The sequence below is a fragment of the Dermacentor andersoni genome, chromosome 1 (genome assembly GCF_023375885.2).
Source record: "Dermacentor andersoni chromosome 1, qqDerAnde1_hic_scaffold, whole genome shotgun sequence".
Taxonomy (NCBI): Eukaryota; Metazoa; Arthropoda; class Arachnida; order Ixodida; family Ixodidae; genus Dermacentor; species Dermacentor andersoni.
The window spans coordinates 367,771,283-367,788,860 of NC_092814.1; the positions used below are offsets into that span (position 1 = coordinate 367,771,283).

At 45.9% G+C, this 17,578-nt stretch overlaps 1 protein-coding gene across 2 annotated transcripts in view; it reads left to right on the forward strand.

Moving 5' to 3' along the window:
* The window catches only part of LOC126516867 (salivary peroxidase/catechol oxidase-like), a 150,490-nt gene that overhangs the window by 43,123 nt on the left and 89,789 nt on the right, over positions 1-17,578 (forward strand). For both annotated transcript variants that reach the window (XM_055063972.2, XM_050166954.3), the window contains exons 7-11: positions 686-856; positions 2,516-2,695; positions 4,357-4,458; positions 5,447-5,545; positions 10,163-10,360. In XM_055063972.2, the coding sequence (XP_054919947.1) occupies positions 686-856; positions 2,516-2,695; positions 4,357-4,458; positions 5,447-5,545; positions 10,163-10,360 (750 nt within the window). The remainder of the gene's footprint in view (positions 1-685; positions 857-2,515; positions 2,696-4,356; positions 4,459-5,446; positions 5,546-10,162; positions 10,361-17,578) is intronic.

The window sequence follows — 17,578 nt, forward strand, 5'->3', positions numbered from 1 at the left end:
TTTTTCCTTACCGTTCTGACGCCTCCGAAGAATTCCGCGAGCTCGCGCGCAACTTTACGACACAGCAACAGCAGCGCCATAAAAAAAATCGCACCGACTCGCTTCCAAACACCACCCATGCTCAAGGCTCTCTTGTGTGGCTGTCTGTCCCTTTTCAAACGGCGGGATTTTTCTCGAAACTCGTCCCAAAATACGAAGGGCCTTGCCGAGTCTTGGAGCGAACATCCCCGGTAAGTTTCCTCATTGAGCCACTGTGACCACCTGACGACTTGCGCCGGCGTGGACGTGACATTCTCCACGTCTCGCGTCTGAAACCCTACCACGACCCTCTGCCCCCCGATTCTTAAGGCGCCACGATGGCTCTTTTGTCAAGATTGTGAAGAAGAAGACGCGTTTCGTGGCACAGCCCCATCGCCAACGCGCGGCTCGGCCCGCGCTTTTGATTGCTGGCGTTTTTTTCGACAGTGCTTCGGGCTGTCTCGCCGTTCATGGTCGCAGTGCCCTTGCATAAAGAGCCGCAAATAAACCTCTTCTCAGTGTCTATTTTGCCGCATTGAAGCATTGCAAATAAGTAATGCAGGTGTATTTAAACCTCTTGTTTACTGACCCTTCAATGCTTCGCAAGAGCAGATGACAAATAATACTGCCGCACGTATGTATACCTATTCCGTTATTTTCATCGCAGGCATCACGCTTCCTCGTGTGAGCATCGATGGAGGGCCGCTTCCCAGTGCGAGAACAGTGTCCGTGACGCTGGCGCCAGACGCCGATGTACCGAACCCGCTGCATACCCTCATGTTAATGCAGTTTGGTCAGTTTATTGACCACGACCTCACATTGACTGGAGTTACACGATGTGAGTTGAGTCATGCGCCCTCCTAAAAACGCGATGTGTAGCTCACTGAGCATATACAGGGTGTCCCAGATAACTTTAGCGAGAGTTCAAATATATGCAAATGCCATGTAGCTGGACCAAACAAAGGTAAGGTTGTTTGCCGTCGGTTGGAGATACTAAATTTTTTCATTCCGCATAACTAAATAATTAGCCTTAATTAATTAGCAACTTATCATACATTATAATTAGATGAAACGTGTAAATAAGAAAATTGCCGAGTGACATAAAAATACTCCTGATGCAGCTTTCGGTTGCTCAATACGTGCTACATAAAAGTGTTTTCCGAGCGTGAAAGAAGCCCGCGAATACACGCAAAGTGGCTCGAGCAGCCAGTCGTCTAGCAATTTTGCGTGTTTTCGTGAGCTCTTTTCACGCTCGGAAAAACGCTTTTATGTAGCACGTATTAAGCAACAGAAAGTCGTATCAGGAGTTTTTCATATCGCTGTACAATTTTATCATTGACACGTATCATCTAATTATAATATCTGAGAATTTGATCAATTAAGAATAATTATCTAAGTAGGTGGAATGAAAAAAATAAATTCAGTATGTTCAAGCGACGACAAACAAAGTAACCTTTGTTGTGTCCAGCTACGTGGCACTTGCATATTTTAAACTTGGTCTAAAGTTAGCTGGGACACCCTGTGTAAGTATGTTTCTGTGGCTGTAAGTTGCAATTATCCTAAATTATATCTGACCTACCTTTAACGGACCTAGTGTTTTCCGAATTATATCTACACTTTCATGTATTTTTATCTATGCTTTGCGATTAAAATGCATCCAGACCCTGTAAGCTCAGTAATGTTGCCATCCATTGCAATTTGTAAAAACTTTCGTTGCGCCTTCCGTTCCTGCATTGCAATGGCAATTTCTACTGAAACCTCCAGCGTTAGCAAAGAAGTACAATCAGTAGAGAAACACATACCAGCAGTAAGTCAGCCGGAAAATAATCTCTCGGCGGTAATTTATCTCGCAATTAACGCACTCGGAAAGGTAAACATCCAAAGTAGACTGAATCACCTGAAGACCACAAAACAACGAGAGCAACTTGCAAGCGTAATACCAGCAAATTTCTTTTAATGGTAACGTATAGATGTTGCATGCAGCACTGTTGAAATATAAAAGAACATGGAATGTCTGCTGTGAGGAAGACAATGTTTATACCACTCGCAGCTATGTTTACCAATAGCTGGCATGCATATTAAAAACGAAAGAATCTTAATTATGGTGTTTTACCTGCCAAAACCACTTTCTGATTATGAGGCACGCCGTAGTGGGGGACTCCGGAAATTTCGACTACCTGGAGTCCTTTAACGTGCACCTAAATCTAAGCACACGGTTGTTTTCGCATTTCGCCCCCATCGAAAAAAAAAAAAAGAATTACAGAAGTGTTCATTACTCAGCAACCAGGAAAGAAGCATGGTTGCTTTAAAAAAATTCAACCAGACCTATGTAACACGTGCGTTCAAGGCCGCATTCCTGAATACATATTGCAAAGCAGACTTCCAAGAAGTTTTCCTTTTTTGTAGAGTTGCTGAAACAAAAACAAAAACATAAAAGAATGCGTGAACAACAGCAATTTGCCTAATAGGTTGCTGCCCTTTCTTCCGAAACATCCAGTTAGCAACGGCTCAGCCATCACCTGCTGCGACCCGCAGCTGGTGGCGAATCCGACGAAGCGCCACTTCGCCTGCATGCAGATCGACCTGTCGCCCAACGATCGCTTCTACGGCCAGTTCCAACAGAATTGCCTCGAGTTCGTTCGTTCCGTGGCGGCTCCGAGGCCCAAGTGTGCCTTTGGTGAGAACTACACGGAGACTTGTTGCTACTTGGCCATTTAGAACAAACTCACTAACAGCACAAGAAAGTGTACTTTGCCCAAAGCCAGCGGGTCGCTTGCCTAGCGGTCAAGTTCTGCCGTTGTGTTGGGAGAAGGGGGGGGGGGGGGGGGGGGCGCTGTTTCTCTAGAAAAAAAAAATACGTGGAATGGCACAAATAAAAAACATTCTGGCATGAAAAACGCTTTGCGCAGAAGACCGGTTAGAACAGAGGAGGGGGGCAGAGGGAAATAGGTTCTTTCGTCCTTTCTTTTTCATGTTCAAACATACGTTTGCTCATTGTATTGCTTGTATAGCCACATTGTATTGCTTGCCCCTGTAGCTGGCATGAGTACCGTTTCTGCAGCTACTGAATTTTTCTGCATGTTCCTAGTACTAAAACTAACGCACCCATCATGTACTGGCTTCTCATAAGAGAAAACAAAAGCGATTTCACAAACACTTTTCACGATTTAGGGTTTTTGCCTTCATGAAATATTGTTGTTGGGTTTATAAACCCGATAGCTATGCAGTGCTACAGGTAATAGACCTTACAAGTGAATGGTAGATAAAAGCATGTCCGCGATTGTTCTTTACAGTGCATTGCTGATATGACATCTACATACGGTAAGAATTTCAGTCCCTGGATTATAATAACTACGTGCATAATGCAAGGTGGCGTAAAACCTGAATTATAAAAAGCACGTAATGCCATGTAAACCGAAGGGGGATAAACTGGGTACTACAATAACATAAATTTCTTGCACTGCACAGAAGGCAAAAATGACATATTTTCGTTCCTCCATCTAGTTTTTGCTCATTTACATTCGGTTCTCGAATAACTGCAGTAGTAAATATTTGTAATAGCCACCCGCTACAGAAACACTGACAGTGGATAACAAAATTGGAAAACTGGTTAGGCCGGGAACACGCAATTACCGCCATCTACGAGATCGCCACGACAACCTCACGTGAGCGGCAGTCCGGTCCTTCGCAGACCCCGTTTTTCTGAATGGTTACAAGAGCCTGAATAAATGCGGATTATCTTGCGGCATCTCAGTTGCAACCTCTTTCGCGCTGCCTTATTTACATATTTTATCAAATGTTTTATTTTTATCATGCATCCTATGTTTAAGTCGAACGCTTTCAAAATGTTGTTGCACATACTATGGACAATTGTCGCCCTGCGTGTCTTGTAACTCCTTTTTCTTCTGCTTTAGTCATTTACTAAATTTTTACATTTATATAATAATTTCTATTCGCATCTCGCTGCGTTTATGCGACCTGATGCCGGAAGGACCTCAAAGCCTCTTTAAACTAATTTATATTCCGCATCATTTTTTAAAATTTTTGATTAAGGAGCACAATTAAAAAGCAGAAAGAAACCAAAATAAACGATCTCCAGGTGATGAAAATTATTCCAACTACAGCGTGCTTTAAAATCAAATCGTGGTTTCTGCACATAAAACACCAGAATAACCAATAATTTCTTTGTGTGTTGTGGCCATCTGCTAGTGGCCATCTAAACTGCCGTGATGTATGTTCTAACTTTCTTCTCGGTGCCCATTTCCCTGTGCAACACTAGCTGAATGTTGTGTTTTACTGATGCGCGTTTACTTCTTTGTATTCCGCTTCGCCGTGCAGGACCCCGCGAGCAGCTGAATCAGTTGACGGCGTACCTTGATGGCTCGGCCATCTACGGCTCCACGGAAGAAGAAGCGAAGGCTCTGCGTAGCATGACAGACGGTATGAGAATTGCACTGTGAGAAGAGGCCACAAATTAGGTAGAGGGTACAACAACAATTCTAGAAAAGCAATTCTTACAGGGGTACGACAAATGTGGGAAACATTCGGGAATTTCACCACTCGAAAGAAATACATGACATGTTACCAAGGACGACTGCTTGGACAAAGAGCCGTTGGTGGTTTTTTGTCACCGCATGGTGCTGTAAATGCGGTGGGTAAAGGCAGGAAACACGAAAGGAAGCACTGTAAGATACATGTGGAACCTGTTTACTCCAGCTATAAACATTTTTCGTATGCATTGAAATTGTTAAATTTTGAGGTGCCATTTTCATTAGTTAGAAAACAAAAGAGATGGGAATTATAATATTGTAGGGCACATTGTGAAAAGTCCAAACTTCGGTTGCTAACATTAGCACACAAAGACCAATATCAAAAATATACAATTCAATATTCCAAAATTTCCCACGTTCTAAACCACCCTCACTCTGGTTGCCCGAGAACTGGGCCAATGAAGGCTAGTAAGAAATGCTTAGTTTGTGTGTTTTGTAATTACATCCAAACCTTCCTGGAAAAAGATAATGGAGCTAGTTAAGGCTGCTAAAAAGCAACACATTTAGGACCAAGACACATAGACGTATTAAGCAATCAACCAGTGAATGAAATCATAGAAACACTCCGACATGACGATTTGCATTGAGATTCGTGGCAATTTTTTTTTTTTTTTGATAGAACATCCTATGTACTCGTATATATATATATATGCAGCCGTGCTGAGAAGCCACATGAAGGTCTTCCTCCGTAAGGCAAATAACGCAAGGGCTTCGTTATTCGAGTCCCCGTAGATTCACACATGGCGTGGTATAGCTTTCCCCGTGCTACCACGTCCTGCGTGCTTTACTGGCTCCATTCTTTGCATCGAGTTTCCACACTTAGGATCAGTCAACTCGTACAACTCACCATGCTAATATGATTTCGTGACAACTTGCAGGCCGCCTGGCGTCGACAGTATTCAGCAGTGATGAGATGCTGCCTTTACAACCTGAAGGTGTTCAAGCCTGTATCGGGGACGGCGCTTGCTTCCGAGGAGGTGAGTCCTTCCTGAGTGCTACCGAATGAAAAGCTTTGCTCCTGCCGACTACACACAGGCGGGGACTTGGGTCCTCATGTGAAGTACGCTTGCTTTCATTGTAACCTCACTGACATATGTGCAGTCGCGGTGTGTACGACCTTAAAGATTGCGAGCGCGTGCGCTGCATGACCGCCGGGTTATACGCCATTGCCATAGCTTCGAGCATCCGTACTGATCTGAGAGTGGTTTAAGTATTATGGATTGAAGAAGGTTGGTATCAATCACGATATCCAGTGGGCCACTATCACAAAGAGCAAGAAATGATTACAAAAATGAGTAAATGAATGCAGATAGAATGTATATATATATGGTCATATCATACGAAGCCAACAAACACCGACACCATGGACAACATCAGGGCAATTGCTTTTGAGTCATAAATGAAATAAAGAAACGATAAATTAGTGGAAATGAAAGTGGATGAAAGTATATATATATATGTATATATATATATATATATGACATTTCTTATATGCTGACGTGCTGGCTGGAGAGAAACAGGTCACCTTCGACAAATAAAAATTACCGAGAAAAAAAGTGTTCGCTCAGTTTTGCTTATACCTCACGAAACACACGATACCTCGGCAGAGCCAAATACACTCGCAAACACGAAATCACACACGCCTCTTCTATTGACGGCTACTAGGATCTATTACGCCTCGCGCTGTATTCCTATTTTAGAGGGAGAGAGAGACAAAAAAGGAAACCCCGAGAGGTTAACCCCGTTCCACCTGGTCTGCTCCACCTCTGCTGCTCCACAGCAGCAAAGGTGAAAGGAAAGCAAGAACAAGCGATGAACCCCTTCACTCAACAGCGTTCACTGTGCGATCAAAGGCGATCGCTGAGCTGAGACTATCCAGAGCAGTTCTTTGCCCTGACGAGTGACTACGAGTGGCAAGAAGCTTTTGTTTGGTAAAAAGAGGGACCAATTTCTTCTTCTTTGCCCTGTGCAGGTATTGTGATGTTATAAGAGAGTTGCTTAAAGGGTTTCGCCCAGCGAGATGACTATATAAGGAATAGCAGTGAGTGAACGTCTAGCTAGCATCGCATGTATGATTCACTGTTGGAAGACATGGAATGGTGGCCTTTTTATTGGTGGAGAATGTGTATCCGTAATACTGTTACCTACAGCTACTGTACACGAGACACAGGTGGAAAGAGCAGGATGTTCGTTGGTCGTTTCAGCCGCGTGCTATCAAAATCAATGTGAACGACCCTCGTAGGAAAAAAAACGAAGTCTTTATTATCATTATGCTGCTACCGAGAGCTTTGTGCAAGCAGATCATTAAAACATAATTAAATCCCATAACCCTTAGAATCTCATAGAAAAAGAAATGGGCATGGGCAGGACATGTAATGAGGGGGGAAGATAACCGATGGTCATTGAGGGTTACGGACTGGATTCCAAGGGAAGGGAAGCGTAGCAGGGGGCGGCTGAAAGTTAGGTGGGCGGATGAGATTAAGAAGTTTGCAGGGACCACATGGCCACAATTAGTACATGACCGGGGTTGTTGGAGAAGTATGGGAGAGGCCTTTGCCCTGCAGTGGGCGTAACCAGGCTGATGATGATGATGATGAAATCCCATAACCATAATCCCATTAAACCCCATAATTAAGTTAAATAATCTAAAGACCCTATCTCTTAGTACCATAAGTAAATCTGCCAGGCATTCTTAAGTGGCGCAAGCACTATGCGCTGCATGCACCCTGAAATAAAAATTGTCCAGATGCAATATATTGCGGTGCACATACGTTCTGGCGTCTTCTGACATTCGGAATAAACATTTCCTCCGCTTGTATGGCTATTGGTGCATATAAATTATGCCATCCTAATCTTATTGAAAAACAAAGCAAATTCGCCTACCTGCGCAAGAAATTCTGACTCTGAATACAAAAAGTGGACAGGGCGCAGTAGATAAACCTGTCCGCAAGGCAACACCGCCAAGCTGCTTCGCCATCTGCGCTCTTTGCATGTTATGTACCTGTCGGCTTGCGGAGGCGTTGTAAGCTCGCCCAATTGGTTGAAATTCACTTTGTTTGCCGAGGGAAATGGTACGTAGACACAAGAGGGCAGCATGTGCTTCTTCCTGATGGCTTACCCTTTGTACTGCAAGAAAAAATTTGCCAGCAAGAGCCACTGCCAGTAAAGTCGTTGACGAAGCCTGCGTTGCAGTTACCAGTACTCCACGCGCGAGCTCAAACGCCGACGACCCCGTCAGATGAGCCAAAGTAATCAACTCCTGCTATGCGCCGACTGATAGCGGCCTAATGTCCACTCGAGATACGGTACGCCAAAACGGGAAAGCGAAAAACATTAAAGTCACGGCTATAACTTGTGTGCGCTATCTATTTTAGATACACGGGCGGTCAACCGTCTGGTACCTGATAGGAAACCTCGAGGGACCTGGAAGGTGTAAGGAACGGACGGCTATTTTTTTCGTTCAGCTAAGATTATGGCATAACCGCCATCCCGGCGGCCAAACTTTCCATATTTACCATATCAACAAAAAAACAACAAGAAAAAGGTTCGATAGAGCTTTTCCTCAGCAAGTATTCTTTGCACCCTAATGTCGTAGCGAAGTATTTTTTTCGTTGCAGATATATGTATGACCGATGCAACCTCGTCTCACCAGCCTCGCCTCCATGCGCTCATTTCCACGTTATGCTACTAGCATTTTTATTGGCTCATTACGTAAATTGATCCTTAGTGGAGAAACCGAAAGCAAGAGCCCCAGCCCGAGGGAAACTGAAACGTGAGGCTCGAGCCTTTCAGCGAACACTGTTTACAAGCCCGAAGCTGGCTTGCGTGAAACTTGAATGCTGCGTTCGGGCATCTTATGTAGGCTTGCAATGTCCTGCGGCATCATCACTTCTTTGAAGAGGCACCCCGCGTCTCTTCAATTGCCGCTACTGGAATAAGTTGATGACACATCATGCAGGATCCAAGGCAGCGCGACAGCACCAGTCCGCGCATAAGCGCTTCTTGTGTCAGCAACCACCATGTGTTTTTTTTTTTTTGCAATCGTCACCCCGCTTCGATGCTTCAATATCATTGATAGGGGCGAGCACGGAGTGAGGGGTGTTCTGCACACCAAAGCGTAGCGAACGCCCATTTCACCTAGCTTCACCTAGCTTCGAGCGTGGCTCAGAACGTTATGGTTGTCGAAATTAGAGGGCGGTGTAGTGTACACTCCGTTCCATGCATAGCAGTCAACGCTGTGGAAGCCACAAGTTCGGTCAAGAAAAGTCATCATTCCGCGAGTTCTGCCCATGCTTCTCTGAGCGCCAAGAGCGTTCGCTCGCGCGACCATGCACGTGAGGCTCCTCGCGACGGGTTGGAAACAGGAAACCCGAATAGGAGGACAAAAATAAAAATGTTCTAAACAACGCATTAGGAGCCGTATACCACAGTTTGCTTGTTTCTGAGTGTTGAAACTTGTTTCACTTAGCACTGAGCCTATACAGAAAGGAGTTTCGCAAAAATGCTGTAAAAAAACATCGAACTATGCCCAAGTGCGAACGAAGCCACTGAAAGATGTCTCTCTAGCCTACACAGCGTTGACTGCTATGTATGAAACGGAGTATAGCTAAGACGGCGAGACACAGAGGCGAGAACCCAGAATTGCGTTGACCGATTGTTTTAATTAACCTGTTGCCATGTTGCTCATGCGTGCGTTGTGTCCCACCGAACTTATTCTTCTTCACCTTTAGCCACCGTTGTTGGTAGCTGAACCTCAGTATCAAATCCTATGGCAAGCGTTTGCGTAATTGAACTGTGCGCAAAATGTGCACTAGTCTGCTGGAGTATGAGCGTCGTATGGTGTACAGAAATTGGGCAGTGTGTCTCCCGCGTAGCAAAATAATGGGCAAATCATTATTCCTTCAGCAATGATTCCACCAACGGGGGGCTGCGATCAAGGAGTGTGCTTAGCGCGTGAAATTTGAAGTTATTAAGCAAAACTTTCCACATCAACAAACTAAAATGATGTCAAAACACAACTGAAATTAATATAATTCACGCAAAATGAATGAAATAATATTGCTAAAAGGCACTGTAGTAGCGAACGATGATGAGAGGACTGACGAACACGACGATCGCCGATGGTCGTGCGCACGGGATCCATGTGCATCTTGCATGCCTGTTTTCTGCCCATTGTATATACCTTGTAAATATATTGTCAAGCGTCTTTTCTCCCCATAACAATATCTTTGGGAGGAGAAAACATAACGCAGAGTAGCCTCCAGGGGAACGAGGGAGGAGGGGGGGGGGGGGGCGTTCATCAAAGCCTAGAGAGAACGCGAAAAGGGCAGTGCGCCCCCAACCTCTCTGGATCCACCAGTGATCATGGGATACATTTCAGCACAAAAGAATCTGTAAGAAGGCAAACTTCATATAAAATTCAACTTTTCCGTTCGCAGATTCAGATCCCCAATCTTTAGCGTAATGTTATGTTGACTTCAATATTATATGAATTCTTTGTCAGTTCTTACGCCTACCATGCACTTAGCGGCTAAAGCCGTACAGTTGGCGGGCCCAGGCTGCTGCAGAGTCATCAGCACGCGTCTTTTTCGCAGGTGACACCCGCGTCAACGAGCAGGTAGGCCTGACGGCAATGCACACGTTGTGGATGAGGGAGCACAACCGTGTAGCCGCTGAGCTTAAGCGGCTGAACCCTGGCTGGAAGGACGAGATCTTGTACCAGGAGACCCGACGAATAATAGCCGCAGAATTCCAACACATCACGTACAACGAGTATCTTCCACTCCTACTGGGTGCGTACCACTTATGACTTCACCGGTAGTCGTACCATTATACGCCAGAGGTTTAGCAACGAGAGATTGCTCGAGAGAGGGCGTCTAACTTACGAGGCTCACCGCACTCTGGATGTAACATAAATTTCAGCGTGGACTCACAAGAAAGCAGAAGAGATGTGAGCGCGAAGGAATTACCGTACCATAGGCCACCGACGCTAATATAAAGCTTTTGAGCTGTGCTTAATACATAGAAGTAGCGGCCGTTTAGATGTTTTGAAGCGTACCTTCAGCCTCATTATACTTACAGCAATATTTCATTCTAAAGTACAAGTTGCACTCGTGATAGGACTCTACGAAAACAAAACTCATAATTGGGTTGTCTCAAACTAAATCATCTGGATAATTGTCCTTTATAAAAACAGGGCCGATACATCCACATTTGTGTTCTATACATCTAGGTTGACTGGATAGATCAGCTCTTTATGGAAGAATGCCGATCTTTCTAAACTGCGCAGAACTGCAAAGAAAGAAACGCTGTTGGGGGCATTTTTTGCTGACATCGCAGAAGCTAATTTTTTATAATTATTACAACATATTTTGAATGTTAATGCACTGCGGCATCCAAAGGCATGCCCTGAAACGACTTGATAGTTATCTGTTTCATTGAAAACAGTTTGAAACAATGAACAACCTCGTTTCAGAAGCCTATATTTGCTGCTGTTCCTCAAAGAACCATTCAGGTCCTACTACTTTTTGATTTATATTCATATATACCAAATAGCCCACATTTCCAACAGGTAAGTTACTAATACAGGGTCCTTAAACTAACTATAAGGAATTTTAATACTTAGATCTAAATCTAATATTAAAGTTTATCATATTTAACGGTTAATAATACTTCCATTAGCTACTTGGACATGACGAGATGTATTGAAGTCATGCGCCTCCTCAGGTCATCCACCAGAACAGGCCAAATTTTGTTATAGGTTTCACATAATTTTATTGCGCACTGTTAGGCTAATTCACTCACTTTCCGGGGCCATGTATCTATCAAGGTATATTTGCATCTAATCATTTCCCCGCCTGCCTGGGTCACTGGGTAGTCCGTGATCGAACGGGTAGCGCATCGTGCAGCTGTGCTGAGGAAACAGGGTTCACAACCAGACGCCGGACCGACTTGAGTCACTGAGTATGTGGCAATGTGTACATATGAGCCGCTCTTGCGCCGAGCTGGGTCACTGTAGATGCTGATCTGGGTAGGTACCGCTGTTCAACGAAACTCTTTGACACTGACTAGGAGCAGTGTATGAGTACCACTCGGTCTGTGATGGTCTTCATTGAACATCTTTGAAGAGGCCTTGGCTGTGTAAGCGTGTTCCGCTTTCCATTAAGGTCTTTGACGCCAGTTCGGGTAACTAGGTACGTGCCACTGGGAATGTACCACTCTCAATGGCGGAAAATGTTCCTTAAGTTTTTCCTATGGTGAGCGGAATCGAGCCCACGTTACAAGGGTTCCTCAAGGACAGTAACCCGATGGATTAGCAGGCTGCTCCACAAACGCACCACGCATGTGCAGCTTTTCCATGAACGCCTTGCACACCAACGCTTAAGCGAGCTGAACCAATAACGCGCTAGCTATGTGCCGCTCCTCAATGAACCTCGCGCCAACTTGGGTCACTTAGTACGCGCCACTGAATGTGCGGAAAGCGAGAATCTCAGCGCTGTTGTCTGTGTCCCTCTCCTTGCCCAGTTGTTTAGAGTTGTTTACTGCTCGTAATCATGAACCAACCAGCCCAAATGCGTACTCTTCAACAATTCTCAGCGGTTGCAGGCACTTGCGCCATGATTCTGCGTTCAGATAGCTCCAATACTTGCATTTGGCCTCCATAGTAAAGTGGGCAACGCTTCCACCACCAAGCCATTTTTTTACGCTTTTCATCCTGAGTCCGCTTAGGGCACTAGTGGTGTTGGTTATTTCTGGATGAACCAAGCGAAATCGGCAAACCAAGCGGGGTATAATTGAGAGAAAGAGAGAGAGATAATGGAGATACGCAATGCTAGGAGCTTAATTTTCATATGAAGCAATACATACTGCCAATATTCTACTTTTGTACGTACCGTCAGCGTAACTGCATCAACCGGAAAGTACGTTGTACCTTTCTTCCTTGGCGTATGTGCAGTCGTTCGCAAAAGCTTAAGAAACCCAGCTTTCACAACAAATGTAAATTTCTGATCTAGTTAAGGCTAGCGCTTCTAATTTAGGCAGGCAGGCAGGCAGGCAGGAAATGAACTTTATTCAGGTCTTGAGAAGCGACTCCGAAGCCCCCTTACGACGGACGAGCCGCCGCGCATCGTTCCCACCTGGGGACGGGTAGGCCGTGCCTGACCGCCACGCAAAGGGCCCTCTGGACGGCCCATACCTGAGTGACGAGGTTGGAGCTCTTGAGTGCCTCCTCCCACTCTTCTTCCGTCGTGAGATGATCGTGGTTCCGTAACGAGGGACACCGCCAGAGCATGTGTTCTATGCTGCAACACAACTGCTTGTTGGCCTAGTTGGTGCTTGCTAAAAGATATGTTTTTTTTTTTCGCAAGTTAACGCACACAAAAGGAAGACACATAAGGAAAACACGGGCGGCACTTCTAACATGCATTTTGCTTGGGGATGCCGATGTGTTCTATGTGCAGAAGGCATCTCCGCGATCCGGACAATCGGGCTCGAAAGAGTCCGCGTAGCTGCTAGGCTGGGACAGGACCCGGCGTGCAACATGCGAAGGGTGGAAGACTAAGGCCTGCAGAGCTTGGCGTGGGGCAGCTTCTGCCGAGCTGATAGTACTTTGTAATCTCGTTAAATGTGTGCAGCGAGTCCTTGTGGAGCCCCGCGTCCACGTCAGCGCCCGCGAGCGGTGTTTGCCGGTGCGGCGGGCGAGTTCACGCGCGCGGGCATTGGCCAGCTCGTTGGCGTTGTGAACGGCGGGGCAGACCCGTGGGCCGGGTACGAAGCGATGAGGTGGGGCGCAACATGCCTGCCGCAAAGCAGGGTGGCCACCTCCCTCGAGACCGAACACGGGGCGAAGGCCCTGACCGCCACCCGGCAATCCCTGTAGACCTGCGGTCTGCTCCCATCCCAAAGGGCGAGGGCCACCGCGGCCTGTTCCGCCAGTGCCGGGGACGCGCCCCACACTGACGTGGCGTTAAGGAGGTTGTGCCTGTAACCTACCACGGCTGCCAGGAACCGGTCGGACTAACCGTATTGAGCAGTGTTGACGAACGCGACCGATTATGAATCGCCGGCGACGGATCCGAGAAGTGCGGCCGCTCTGGCTCTGCGTCTGCCTAAATTGTGTTGCGGGTGGACGTTGCGCGTGAACGGCGAAACCATGACGGCCTCCCGCGTCCCCGCGTCAAGGATGCACCGCATTTCCCTGGCGGCAGTGGGGTTGCAGTCCAGCGCTTCCAAGGTCTGCCTCCCCGCAGGCGAGGAAGAGAGCCTGACAACCTGGGCCGCCTGCTGTACCTCGACAACCTTGTCGATGGTCTTGTGGACTCCAAGCTGCATGAGCATCTCCGTGCTGGTGCCCATGGGGATGCCGAGCACCTTTTTGATGCTCTTGCGCATCAGCGCTTCGAGCTTCGCCCTCTCGTATCTATGCCAGCGCTGCGCGATGGCCACGTACGCAATGTGACTCAATAGTAAGGCGTGGTACATCCTAAGGAGGTTGTCCTCCCCCAGCGCTCCGCAACTGTTGGAGACCCTAGTGATGAGCCTGACCATGTTGACCGTTTTTGTGGCGATACGAGCGATCGTTTGTCCGTTACTACCATTTGCTTCGATCAGCATGCCCAGTACGCGGATGACCTCCACCCTGGGAATTACTGCCCAATGGCCGTGCGAATGGAGATGTCGACCTTCCCAAGAGGGACCTGCCCTTTGGGGATGCGCCCCCTCCTAGTCGGTCGATACAAAAGAAGTTCGGACTTGGGCGGGTAAAGCCGCGGAGCCCCGTGCCCACCAAAATTTCCTCCGTGCAGCGCAGGGCCGCCTGTAGCTATACCTCGACTCTGCGCCTTCACTTCCGCCGTCACATCACATTGTGATGTAGTCGGTGTAAAGAGCGGGATTAACGCCGTCCACCTCGGAGACGCGCGGAAAAGCCGGTGTCTGTAACTCAGTGTCTGTAAGGTCATACTCACTGCCAAAAAATTCATAGGCACTGGTAGGCGCATAATTTCTGTAATACCAACTGTCATCGAAAATCTTTCATGTTATGTCGATAGACAATAATGCAATTTTCTCCAAGTTTTCTTCTTACATTGCGGGCACTAACCATTTTCTGAACGACATCCTCGATCTTGGTGTCCTTGTTTCATCAAAGGTCAGTCTAGACGTTTCATCTCTTTACGCTCACATTCCTCACAACAACGGTATAGCGGTGGTTTGTTCATACCTACAATGGGTGTAGCATGGATAGGCAGGTTCACTGACCTAAGTATTTTACTTTCCATTATTCTAGAATCGAAAAACTTTTATATTGACGAGCAGCACTACGTTCATGTCTTCGGCACGTCCATGGAATTGAGAGTCAGACTGAATTACACTAATATTTTTATGGCTTCAATATAAAATGAATTCATGACTAGCCTACACTTCAAGCCATTTTAGTAGAAGCGTTTTATTCAAGATATTCTTACGAGACTAATAAAGGCGAGGAGAAAGCACCGTCGCTTTGCAAAGACGGCGAGGAGGACGCTGTCGTTCTTCGTGCGAGTTGTCCATCACTCTGTTGAGAGCCTTGCATGTCACTGTAAATACACCCTGTACATAGTCAGATCTCTTGTTTTTCTTTTTTAAGTGACCTTATATTCCTAATTTGGTAGCATGGTGAATGAAATCTACATTTTTTAATTACAATTTCAATAACACGCATCCTAATATGACTTTTGCCATTCCCACTCACTGCTCAGCATTAACTTTCTTCATGTCATGATCACGTGGGGTGACGGTAAATTGATGACTAAGCTATTAAGGAAACACACTAATCAGCGCAAAAACCTCAATTTCAATAGTAGTGATATGAAGCACTGCGAAACCATCAACGCCTACAGCCAGCTCGTTCGATTTCAAAGAATATGCCCTTACAAAACAACAATAGAGATGCTGCTAATTCTGTTGACTTCCTCTTGATATCAATTGAATATCGGGCACTGCTTTCACAAAGGCGCTCCGATTTCTACGAGCCAGTAGCCAACCGCGCACTTAATCTGGTTAACCTCTCTGCCTTCCACATCTTGTTATCTCTCATGCGCGAAAGTGTCAATATCTGCATAAAACACTCAGAGAACAGAAATACCCGACAGACATCATTGACGACGCATTGAAGTGTACTGACAGCCTCGCGAGAGATAGTATGCGATGTGTTCGCAAACAAATCTCGCTTGAATACATTCGGCATACATTAAAAACAAAAGCCATATTCTGAAAAAGCACATACCATAGTGGCACAAAGTGAACGGCTGAAAAACATCATATAGCAGCCTCGAGCTCTCTACCGACGATCAGGAACGTTTCGCGACATGCACGTGTCACCAAAAACTAAACCTTTCGTCCAAGCAAGCTGTCACTCATGCAATAAACCATGGTGTAAAGTTTGAATTCATATCACCATATCCTTAAAGGTTACCAAAAGCGCATCTGACTTGTCGAAAACAGTAAACGTTGATTTTATTTCCGATAGCCCTAATGTAGTTTACTTGCTTGAATGTTCAACGTGCACTATGTCATACGTTTTTCAGAGAGAAACTAGCCTTAGATTTTCTTCTAACAAGTGCAGAGCATCCCGAATCTTCCGCTGTCGAAGCACGTTAATATGTCTGATAACTTCTTTCAGAAAACTAGGGCCGCATTCTACAGCCAGGCTTCAAATCCCCTGACGAGAGAGAATTACTAAGAAACAAATTCAGTGCTATTTATTCGTGTGTTAATGAAAGTACGGGAAAACTAGCTCGCCTTTCTCTGCTGTTACAGTGACCAATGTTCGTAATGGTACAAATATCCTTTTTCTTGTTTTCTTTTTTTCATTGTTACTGTTAATGTATTTCATTTTACTGCGTTACACTTTTGAGATCGGTTCTAATCATGCTACCTACGACACTTATTACTCAGTGTTATAGTTTCAGCGCAATGGCCAAAACCAAAATTCCACTCAGCACGTTTTTCGGGTCATTTAGTTCCTTCTGCTGCACTAAAACTGCACCTGGAACAGTTTATTCTCAGGTTATATAAGTGTATATATTGTAACGGTAAGGAAGAGGAAGCGCAAGCAGAAGTACAGAGCAGCCATGGGTCACGGGAATAGTTGGTTTTTGGAACGGCTGCGTTTTGGGTTTGTCGTATACCGCATGGAAATCGTTCAGGGCGCCGGGCTGCCGCTAGAATATATATAGCGTTAAATTAAAGAAAAAAAGAAGGCCTACGTGGAAACAGGTTCTTTAAGGTCCAAAAGTTTCGGCTAGCTTTTGTCACAGTGTCACTCTGACGAAGGCTTGCCCACCAGCCAGAACGTGTGAACAGTAACGAACGCGTTTACCCGTACGTCGTTTTCGTTTTTGACGTTCTACACACACACACACACACACACACACACACACACACACACACACACACACACACACACACACACACACACACACACACACACACACGCACACACGCACACACACACACACACACACACACACACACACACACACACACACACACACACACACACACACACACACGAAAGAAAACGAGAATTCTTGTCGTAGCATTTGGCAAGTACTGAAATCACAAGCACTGCCTTCCTTGAGACAGTGACAGCAATATCATATCTTTATCCGTCAATTGTTTCGACGCCATACTTGTAGAACTATCGCCTAGACCTACAATACATGCTGTCTTTATATATTTTGATGGTCTAGTCGATCTCTGTCCTCGTAAGCATATCCTGCAGTGATAGCTACCGTGGTGACGGTATGCTGTTTTACACCGTGGTTCAGGCTAAGTAACGGACCTGAGCAAACCTCATGGCGATGTCGAAAGCTCGCACATGAGTGCAAAAATTAAGTTACGGGCTTTACCGCCTCGAAACTGTCCAGTGGGTTTTGAGGGGCGCCGTAGTGGAGGACTCCCGGTTAATTTCTGACCACACGAGGTTCTTTACTGTCCACTTGATGCACGGTATCCAGCGTGTTTGCTTT